This window comes from Patella vulgata, chromosome 9 (assembly GCF_932274485.2).
Source record: "Patella vulgata chromosome 9, xgPatVulg1.2, whole genome shotgun sequence".
NCBI classification, from domain to species: domain Eukaryota; kingdom Metazoa; phylum Mollusca; class Gastropoda; family Patellidae; genus Patella; species Patella vulgata.
The window spans coordinates 34535599-34547770 of NC_065887.2; the positions used below are offsets into that span (position 1 = coordinate 34535599).

A 12172-nucleotide genomic window follows, 5' to 3' on the forward strand; every position below is an offset into this window, starting at 1 on the left:
AAATCTGTGGTATTGTCTAAAAGATTAAGGGGAGAGGTACTAAAGAGACAATAGCTTAAATGTTAATGGGCAGCTAATATTTTCTTTATGGATTGGTCTGGTGAGAGAAAGCGAGGAATGGGGTTTAACCTCCACTCAACACAAACTTGCGCTTAGAGGTCTTTAGCCGTGGGAGGACACAGAAGGACACAGAGAAACCCCATGAAGTTGGACAGGCGACCCTACTCTTTGTCATGTTAAAGTGTGGTCTCGAAACCACATTTCTTGACTCAATGACAGACCTTATGATCTATAGCGCATGTTTTAAACCAACTGGCTACCCAACCACCCGATTTAACTGATAGAATGACAGAAAAAAACAAATGCTTGAAAATTATATATTTACTTCTTTAATCAAGGACAATAAGAGTTACACACAAAAACAATAACATAAATCACAGACATATATAAATTAATTGAATTTCAAATTGACACTTACAACTACACCGTCTAAGCAAGGCGCCATTAGCATCAAAAATTTCAAATTTGGTAAAAATGTTTTATTTTACTTATAAAATATCAATATCAATAAACCTTTATTTGAAAAATGAAAGTTTAGCAGAATATATTAAATTGTAAGAACCACAATTAAGCTAAAGTTTTGTGTTATCTAATCTTAAAATCTGAGGAGTTTTCAAAACACCAATCCTAAATCTTGTGAAAACACATCTGTAAGATTAGACTTGTTTAGTATGCGCACTCAATTTCAAGGTAAAAATCGGTTAATATTATGGTCATGATACAAGTACATTACTTTCTGGTTGACAAAGACAACTTTATTCCATGCAGTTGAATTGTATAATATTTTTCTGTATTCTTATTCATAAAAACTTCTTCTAAAATATTTTTAAGAACACAACCTTTTCATTGGCAGAGCCTTAAAATAATAATACAAATTAGAGGGTTTGACCAATGAAAGATTGCATTATTATGATATTTTAGTTTCCATATTTTTGAATATAGCTCCAAATAATTAGTGTTTCCTTACTACAGACTATTTTAGTTTCAGAATCGCTGCATAATATTTTTTAAAAATTCAACAATACTACCTAATATATCCCATTCTACTGGTCAAATGTTAAAGTTAAGTTAAGATTCTCAGATATAAATATCAACTAGTGTTATCTATTAGCATATAATTCATGGTTAAGGGTTACATTTAAAAACCATACAGTAAAATAAATCAAAATATTATAACAAAATAGTGGACATTAATCAGTGAAAGCTCTTTCACAAATATTTTATCAAATTTTCATCAGTTTTGCAATTAAAGACTGATTTTTTTTTTTTTTCAAAAAAACAAAAAAAAAAAATAATAGGGTAATGTTGGAAATCTTAATAAAATTTTTTCAAATTTAGTACAAATATCAATTATGAAAAAATAACTGTCCACATAAAACTTGAAAGAGAAAAAATGCAGCCTTCCTTTTGATTACAATGAAAGGCTATCAAGTCCAAGACAATTTTAAGTTGGTAGATAAATCTAAAATCAGTCCTTAGAGCATTTTCAACAATAAGTTGATGTTCTTCTGTGGTGTGAAGTCCGTTGTTTTTACCTTTTTTTTAATAGTTTATCTACCAACATAAAAATCAGCTACAGAAAAGGAATTTAATTTCTCCTTTTTTTCTTGTCATCTTCCTGGAAATAAATAATAAATAAAACTCATTTTCAGATTTATCAAATGACTTCCTAGGTTTAGAGATTTTTTAAGATTGGACTTAGTTAAAAAAAACTTGTAGCATCTTATTCAAATTGTCAGCTGCATTATTCGTTTCTTTGAAAGCACAAGTCTCGAAATAACAAGAAAATGTCCAAAACAGTAAGCCTATCCTATTATGTGAACATCCATCACAACTTCTATAGGTAATTGAAATAATGGCTTTAACTTTGATTACCAAATTGATTGTCTAATGTACGTTACCTTTAAAGAGCAAATGAATATTTAATGTGCGGTGTACATTCCAGAGGAAATGATTATTTAATGACTATTATGTGACGTATTACCTTTCTAGAGAGGATGATAAGAAGTCTTCTGAAAATCTGGATAAAATCAATGAACAGATCAACTGAGTGCCTGAAATAATAACATACAACAATAAACACCATTTTATCTGTTGGTTTATTACTTGTTTGTGATGTGTTTTGTGTTACTCTTCATCGTTGCAAGTTTGTCTGGGTAAATCACTATCGATACCCAGACCTGACTGATGGTCATATTATTACACTATCTATCAATCAATAGTTATTTCGTAAGAATTTTATGAAAGATGCCTTCCCACATAGCATACAAACTGTGTGATTTGATGATACATTTGGACTAAAAACATATTCAAACTTATTTATCTATCAAAAGTTGCCTTGAAATCCCTCCCAAAACATTTAAATCAGAAGAAAACTACTTTAAGATGTAAAATTTTATTTTAAACAACCTTATTTGTAATGTGACTTGATGGAGTGGAAGTTACGTTGTCCATTTAGGCTACCAAAAATATCGAAGCTTAAGTAAATTCTTGGATTATTCTCTGCCAACTTCTTTTTCCAAAGTTTAATAGCAAAGTCTGCAGTCTCTAACTGTTCTCACAACCCCTAGCTAACCATTTGATTAACAAAACCAAGTGCCCCAATATCATTCAAGCAGACAACAAATGGACAGACTGCCAGTTAGTTATCCTCTTACATTTGGTCCTGTGCACGCCTTATCAGTGTTTTTCAGGGAATCCAATATTTTTGCAGTAAGTTCGGGCGGGGGTGTCGGGCTTAACATCTACTTCCACCTTGGGTGATATTGCATATCCAGTGGTTATAGAAACTTTAATATAGTTTTAATTAATGTAGAATCACAAATACTGAAAATTCAGCCTTGAGAAAATGTTTATCAATACAAATATTCTGTTTGAAGATAATGTGTTATGCTTTGGACCAATCCCATGTATGATGATGGAAAATTAAAGCTTTACAATTACATACCATACAAAGTCATCATCACCACGTCTGCGTTTTTCAACAATAAGTTGAGTGTCATAAAGAACAAAGGCACAGAAGATGACAAGTCCACCATACAAATTAATCTACAAAAATTAAAATAAACTTTTAAATAATGCCCTAAAGTACACTGGACATCATTGGCAATGATCTAGTCCAGACTATGGTGAAAAATTATATCATTCTTTAGTATAAAACTGGGCTTAATTAGCCAATTATATTCATGTAATGAATATTGACTGCCAGACATGTTTCAATTGTCTGGTATCTCCATGACTACAGCAACATCTATGGTAATGGAGCCAATCACTTCCTACACTAGTGAAATTGTTAGGCTTACGGCAGGACATAAATTTCAATGCAAAAGTTCCATTCACACCAACTGAACGAAATTAAAGGGGCCGTTGCAGATTTCCAGTAAAACTTGGCTCAAATATGCAAACCAAACAATTAAATATAAGGAACTAGCCAACGCAGATTGTCTTGAAGTTTCAGCTAAAAATATTGAGCTATTCAGAAATGATAGCTAGATTTGTTTGTAAAATTGTTTAAGTGACAATCAATTACCATTATGAGTATCTAGGGACTTGTCGCCAACCACATAAGGAAACTGTGATGAAGTACCACAATGCTTTACATACTTGTACAGGACCTTGGATAAAATTTTCCACACAGAACTTACTAATTTGATTCACATAAATACATCTGAGATAGTTCCTTAAAACCCAAATTTAATACATAAATACCCCATTATTATGTGTCTTAGTAAGTATTGCTGGCTGAATTCATTAAACTAGAGACTGATGTTATATCAACTGCATATTATTTTTGACTAAGAAAGACGTTAAGAATGTAATTTGTGTAAATAATTAGGATTGTATTATGACTTACATCAAAGATCAACTGTGATCTGAAGAACAAGTTACCAATAGACAGTAACAGTAGAAATGACAACCCAGACATAATAAATCCTGTAAAAACAAACATATACATGTAAGTAATACTAATTACTTATACAACATCTTGCTGGATAAATTTATAATTTTAGAACAGTTATATGGATTCTCATGAATCGAACGATGCACAGCAATCTTTATGTGGATGGATACATATTGAAATTCAGACCCTGAAACGGAGTCAACCTAGACGCCATACCGTCCCCAAAAAACGAAAATATTTTTTTTTTTATATTTCAACAAAATAATATGGATTTTAAAAAAGAAACTGACTATGCAAAAGGGGAGACAAATCTATTTTTGTCATGATTGCCAGGGTTGGACCAAGACATTTTTAACAAACAATTAAACATACATTATGCAAGAGCTAAATCTGCCTATTGCAGGTCTTTCTTAAGGTCTGAAATGTTATCTAAATTATTAATTAGACATTAATTAACTTATCCAGACCATAATCAAGTCTCGATGTCATCGCTAGCCTGTGATGTTTATTGGATTAGGTTCTGATTTGCTGTTCGTAGTGTTCGACTTCTATTCATGATTTAATCATGAAATGGATAATCAAGACTATGTTTTTTATCATACCGACTTTAGTAATGATGATTGGGGCTAGGCCGAAAATTCAATTGCTAAAATCTTGGTTCAGAGTGAATCAATTTGACTGAAATTTTCAGCAAATTCCCTTTACATAATCTAGTTTTTAACTATTATAGTGAGAACTGCCAGCTCTTTATCTAATCTCTCATAATGTATGTTTAAATTATCAATCATGTCAATACTTGAGATTGATCTAACACTTGAAACATTCTTCATTTCAAAATTTTAACACCAGATGATGTTATAATGTATCTAATCTCTCATAATGTATGTTTAAATTATCAATCATGTCAATACTTGAGATTGATCTAACACTTGAAACATTCTTCATTTCAAAATTTTAACACCAGATGATGTTACATTTTGTCACTTTAATTTAAAACCAGCCTAATTACATCATCTCATCAATCATCATCTTGTTGATTACCCATCTACCTGTCAATCAATGATTTTGACAGGTGATTATGTAACACTACTTACCTCCAAGATACAGGAAAGTTCTGTTGGTATTATAGAGAGCTGCTAATGTAAAGCTGATGAATACAACAGCGGTACCTAACAGAGCAGTTGGAATGATGCTGAAATAATTTAAGAAATTAATACACAATTAATGTGGGTACATAAAAAAAAATGATTTTTAAAAATAACATTACATGCCGTATTCAGAATAACGCATGCAATGTTATAACTTAATTGACAAGACAGATTTGTTTTTTTTCTCCTTTAACAAAGATAGGTTGCCAGGCAACGAAACATACGCCCACAGCAGCTAAATCGTCTGGGCAGTCAACAAGAGTTGTCGCATATTTTTACTTTTTTCGATAATAAAACATTTATAATACATTAAAATCTGATTAAGAGTAACAACTCATCAAGTAATTATCAGAAAACCATTAGAATTTGTTTGGTTTTTATAAAATTCTGCCCCATGCTAATGTTTAGTATACAAAACTTTTAACATAGTGGATTTAGCTGTTCAAGTCGTAAAGATTTATTGAAAATCAATATACTTGTTCGTCTCAAGACCTTAAACACTGTGTATAAATTTAAAGTCAATCTGATATTAACTTTAGCCTCTAGAGTGTCCACGAGATTTTTCAAAGTGATCAAGGGCCATAACTCTGGCAAAAAATATCGGAAATCGCTGAAAATCAATAGGCTTTTTCGTTTCATGGTCTTCAACACTGTATATAAAGTCAATCGGATATTAACTTTAGCCTGTAGAGCGTCCACAAGAATTTTCAAAGTGATCAAGGGTCATAACTCTGGCAAAAATTATCGGAAATCGCTGAAAATCAATAGGCTTCTTCGTCTCATGACCTTAAACACTGTGTATCAATTTAAAGCCAATCGGATATTAACTTTAGACTCTAGAGCGTCCACAAGATTTTTCAAAGTGATCAAGGGCCATAACTCTGGCAGTAATTATCAGAAATCGCTGAAAATCAATAGGCTTCTTCGTCTCATGACCTTGAATAATGTGTATAAATTTAAAGTCAATCGGATATTCACTTTGACCTCTAAAGTGTCCACAAGATTTTTGAAGTGATCAAGGGCCATAACTCTGGCCATAATTATTAAAAATCGTTGAAAATCAATAAGCTTCTTCGTCTCATGACCTTAAACACTGTATATAAATTTAAAGTCAATCGGATATTAACTTTGACCTCTAGAGCGTCCACAAGATTTTTTGAAGTGATCAAGGGCCATAACTCGGACAGTAATTATCGAAAATCACTGAAAATCATTAGGCTTCTTCGTCTCATGACCTTAAACACGTGTATAAATTTCAAGTCAATCGGATATTAACTTTAGCCTATAGAGCGTCCACAAGCAATTGTGGATGCCGGATCGACGGACGGACTGACGGACGGGGGCAACAACAATATACGACCATATTTCAATTTGTGGGCGTATAAAAATAAAAAAAATGGTTTGGTCAATGCAGAATCTCCAATGACTAATTTCCAATAGTTTTGTTTACATTGTTGGTAAAATAATATTCACTTACCTTGGGTCAATCATGATGGCCATATCAAGAAGTGGGCCTAGAGAAATTCCTAAAATATAAAAGCATAAATATTTATTACTAACTGAATGGTAGTCACACCTGAGCTGCAAGTGCCTACTATATTCCAGTAGTTTCCATGAACGAGCCTAATCTTACTCAATCCAGACTTGAACTTGTCCACAGAAGACGGGTGGTCTTAATCCAAGATGTGGTTAATCCAATAAATATTTTGGTTGTGTAAAAATGAAAACTAAACTTTATAGGGGGGGGGCCCCAGTGAAAATAAGGTTTTTGTTTTCAAGATGTTAACATAGACCCCAACAAATTTTTGATTTTTTTTTGTTCTAATACAATACCTGATAAGAAGGTGAAACCACCAAAGATAGCAATTCTCTTTCCCTGTGTTTCTTTACTGTGATGAATGGAGGCCAACCATATCATTAAACCAATGGATCCAATAGCTGTCAACAGACCAGCCTAAAATAATCAAAAAATATTTTCTATTAAATTTGTTCAAAACCATGAGTGAAATATGTTCTAGGTACATGTATATTTAAACATGCATTATGCAAGAGCTAAATCTGATTATTGCAAGTCTTAATTTAGGCTTCAGATGTTATAGAAATTATAAATTAGATCTTTATTTAAAAAACAAGACTAAAATCAACTCTGTAGACCCACGGGTGGCTCGGCTACAGCTCGGATTTAAATAGGATTTCACTAATTGATTAAATCAAATAAGGAGTAACCTGATGAAAATACGTCAGTAAGATCGAGGCTAAATGATAGAGTGCACTTAGCGAGGCCGCTGTAAAGCGTTTCCGTATGCCATTGAAAACTTTACTTGATAATCGAGATATGTAGGTGGAGTTAACGCCTGTCAATCAAACGATCGGCGAAGGTGAATACACATTTCGCTACCATTTCTAGGCAAATATTACAACGATGATAACTATGTTCAGAATAAAGTAATTTGACTGAATTTTTCAATATATTCTTCTTTCATCATCTACTTTTGAACTGTTATAGCAAGAATGGCCAACTCTCTATAAAAATCTCCCATAATGTATCTTTAAGTTTTCTAGTATGATCTTGGGGTAATGCGTCGAGTAGTAAGCTACAGGTAAGTCAAGAATTGCAGAATAACTCATTTTCTTTCATGAACATCTCAGTCAAGCAGATGGCATCTAAGTTAGATGTCATCTGCTTGACTTAGATGATTTAACCACAGTATTTTTATTTTTTTCATCATCTAAAGCTAAAGCAGTAATGGGATTTCAAAATTTTTCTTAATATCCTTAAATGACATTTAGAAACATTGCATGTACTAAACCACGAAGTAGTAAATCCATAAAGTTGTGTTATTATGAATAAAAAATTTCTTGTCGGACATTTTTATCGAAAATAAAGGGACATAACTCTTATCGTTATTTAGGCAGGCAATTTTAGACAACACACAAAAATCTTGTGTCAACAAAAGTACTATCTAAACACTAGTAATCCCCACAACTTGGTGCATTAAAGTCATCAAAAGGTACTTTAATTGAAGAAACAATTGAAACTAACCTGCATTAAGTTGGTGAATACATGAATATAGGCACCAACTGCTGCAGACAACATACCAATACCCAAACATCCATACACATTCTTTAAATGTTTCTGTACATAACCTTCCCTGAAAAACACCAAATCATCATCTTACTTTATATCTTCACATACAATTATTAATTCATACCACAATAGACAAAAAAGATAGAAAATAATCTGTTTTATTCTACTAAGGGACATGAAAATAACCTTTATCTCCCAATAACACATTCTACAGTGGATATAGCTTGTGTGATACAGTACACGGCTAGAGTTTCAGACAAAACGGCGGAAAAACACCAAGTTCCACGGGACATCCTTAGCGAATCGCTAGCGCGCCAAATCACAGAGTTTCGTGGTGAAACACTGTGAATCACTTGCGCGCCAATATGGTCCTGATTCTAGCATGTTGAAGAAAAATGTACTTTATTTAAGTTGAATATATGTATGTTAATCATCAGCGAGGAAGCTAGGGTCAAACTAATATTGGCTACAATAAATTTTAATGCTGCCGTGAAAACGTGTACTGGTACATGTATAATAATTCAACGTTCACCGGCAATCTATATCGGTTAAAATTTTGAACGTACATATATTACGTTTTGGCTATACAGTGTACATGTATGTTTCATATTCTACATAAATTTGATTGGTCAATTAAAAGGGATGGCAACAGTTGGGAGATAACTAAAGTCTTTTTTTATATAAAAAAAATATCAACACTCATCGATAAAGTAATAAATAACTCAGAAAAACCTTGTTCTTTTTTACATTATCAACTTGTGTTTATATAAAAAAAAAAAAAAAAGACTTGTAGGAGATTCTCTATGTAACCAACAGTAACATTCGAATTTTGATAAAAGTTCTAAGTCTTTTTGTTTAAAACGCAAAATGATTTTGAATACCCCTCATATGAACATTATTTGTAAAAGATCTATCGGCTGTGTTATTGGTTTGAAAATTGTGATTATCACATTTTAAAAAATGAACCAAAATTAAAGAGAACAAGAAAAGGAAATGTATCTTGGAAACTACTAAACAAAATAAAATAATTGGAAACCCCTCTTTAATTACCAAATATGGTGGGTTAAACTAAGAATTTCGAAAAGGTACAAAATTGTAAACACTAATAGCAAGTTTAATTTCACTGAAACTAATTGATGTGGTCTCCTCAATTAACTTGGATAATTACGTATACATTGTTATTTTAATACATACTAGAAAATCAATAAAGTGTAATCAGTAATGGATTCACCTCACAGTTTCTCATCATATGACCTATTAGTCAAACTGTGACAAAATGTACATTGTCAATAATTTATAATCATGAATCAATACGATCTATAAATAGAACATAAGCTTATTACTTTTCTAAGAAATCTCTGCTCTCTGTCTTATTATTTTCAAAAAGCGCACTCAAAATTAACCACAACAAAAACCCAGCAAATACCGGCATCAAAATATTTTTGCCAAAGCAGATCAAATAGATGTTCCAAGTGCTCATGTAATAAAACTGCATAATTTAGACCAAACACTTTGAGAAATTTATTTTAATAAGACATGATTAAGTTTAGATATGGGCAAACCATTAGTAGCCTCCTGAGTCCTAGATATAATCAAGGTGGCCAACAACACAAGCCATTGTGTAGACCAAAGAAAAGGTATAAAGTATAAATTTAAAAATAACTGAGATTTCGTATTTTATTAGATTCAATCGAGAACAGAACTACATGTATTGAACTCAAGAAAGATGGGTTTATAAATTCAAAAATATGACAGCATGTTATTGTTAGATCTAGTCAATATAAAATTGACAAAATAAAGAAAAAAAATTGAAGTAATAAATTAATTATGTAAAACCAATTTTAAAAAAAAAATGACTTTAAATAAATGTTTAAAAGTAAAAGTCGTGCCTTATCTTATCTTATTTATAGCATGGGTCATGGATGAGACGAAAAGTAAAGAACTGTTTTTCTTTAGACCTACGGTACTCGTGCAACAAATAAAAGTATTATTTAAAGGTTACCATAACAATATAGTTATTATCATTTATTCTTAAAATAGATCGTTTGAAAGTACACGTAGTTGATATTACAAAATAGATCTTTCTGGAGAACAACAATTCTACTTCGACGGACTACAACTAGTGACATACAAATCATGTATTGTAAATATTTCCGGGTTGATGTATTTTCCATATAAAATTATCTATTTAAACATTACAAAAACGTTTCAGATTTTAAATTTTAGAAACCGATTATCTTTGGGCTTTCTATGGAATAAATCATTCAACAAAATCAAACATATTTACTTACAAATTATCAAATTTGAAGAGGGCCTCTGGTAGAAACTCGTTCCTAGTCGCCATTTTGTTTTCTTCACTAATTTTCTAAATGGAGTTGTGTCCCCTTAAATTGACAACCGGTTGCTGTCAAAGTGCCACGTGTAATAAATAAATGTGGGAAGGTCAACGCGAATAGAAATATCTAAACCGTGTTGCAGCAGACAATTTGGATCATTCATTTCTTACATAATATAGTATGGGGCGCTTATCTATAGGCTATATGCCGTCGGCTTTATGACGTCACAATGTCCGTCGGTCCGTCAGTAATTTTTACATAATTTATAATTATCTGTACTGAGTGATAAAAACTTACCGGTGGTACAAAAGTACAAGGAAATTTTCGGAATTTGGCGATCTGTACGTATATAAGGCTGCCTATTCAGAAAATTTCTGAATTTGGCGATCTGTATAATTAATATACGATGCTGACAATTCAGAAAAATTTCTGAATTTGGCGATCGGTATAGGCCTAATAAGAAGCTCACAATTTTCTGAATTGTCATGTGCGCACATTATACTATACAGATCGCCAAATTCAGAAATTTTTTGAATTGTGAGCTTCGTTAACGATCGCCAAATTCAGAAATTTCCGGAATTGTGACATCTGTGCATATAAATTGTACAGACCGCCAAATTCAGAAATTTTCTGAATTGTGAGCGTCGTAATATTATACAGCTAGATCGCCAAATTCAGAAATGGTGTCACTTTCGGTGAATTTTAACTTCATTGGATTACTCTAAAAAAGAGACGACTCCTGTTGGCAATAAGATAAAATTAAAGAAGTTGGAAATCCGACCTGGTTTTGAAAAGGGAGATAATCGGAAAAAAATTGACATTTTTGACATAATCCTACGGTGGCTGGAAAAGGACATTCAAAAAGTTACGCTCATAATTTTAACCAACTATAATTTCAAGCTCACAATTAGGTCATGCGATTGCCTTAACACTGGTTGCAACCCGCGACACTGGCGCGCTCGCCATCATAGCGTCCGGAGGCCCCGCCGCGATTACCTGCCCGGGCTCCGATACCTTGACTATGAGAGCCTCAAACGGAACGAGGACGGACTGGGGTCTCACAGCATGAAGGCCCGGACAGGTGGTTTACAGTTTTAAATTCAACAATTTTTCCAATCCTACCCACGCCACTAGGTACAATCATTTAGAAAAGTCATCGGTTTTCTTCTACTTAACGATCAAGTACCAGTATATTTATTGTCCCCCGCCATTCGAAGAAAGCAGGGGACTATTAAAATGGGTTCGGCCGTCTGTCTGTCCGTCCGTCCGTCTGTCTGTCCGTCACACTTTTTGGGACACAATAACTCTCCTTCTAATTGAGCTAGAATGTTCAAACTTGGTGTAGGTGTTTATTAGGTCAATGCCTTGGTGGAGTTCGAAGATGAGCATTTTCGGCTTAGGGTAAGCAGAGATAAGCAATTTGATTGGTTGATGCTTTGGGACACGATAACATTAGTTCTAATTAAGTGAGAGAGATGAAACTTGGTGTATAGTTTCATTACATCAATACCTTGACCAAGTTCGATAATGGACATTTTCTGCTCAGGGTAAGCAGAGCGATAAGCAATTTGATTGGCCGAGACTTTGGAACACAATAACCCTCCTTCTAATCGAGCTAGAATGTTCAAACTTGGTGTAG

The 12172-nt window shown here is 32.8% G+C and overlaps 1 protein-coding gene across 1 annotated transcript; it reads right to left on the reverse strand.

Moving 5' to 3' along the window:
• Positions 1-366: 366 nt before the first annotated feature.
• On the reverse strand, positions 367-10629 carry LOC126807797 (bax inhibitor 1). Its single transcript, XM_050532625.1, has 9 exons — positions 10489-10629; positions 8153-8261; positions 6943-7063; positions 6587-6635; positions 5056-5153; positions 3914-3993; positions 3008-3108; positions 2045-2114; positions 367-1678 (listed from the first exon to the last, which is right to left on the reverse strand). The coding sequence occupies exons 1-9, from the start codon at positions 10539-10541 to the stop codon at positions 1649-1651; spliced, it is 711 nt and encodes a 236-aa protein (XP_050388582.1). The 5' UTR covers positions 10542-10629; the 3' UTR covers positions 367-1648.
• Between the last annotated feature and the right edge of the window lie 1543 nt (positions 10630-12172).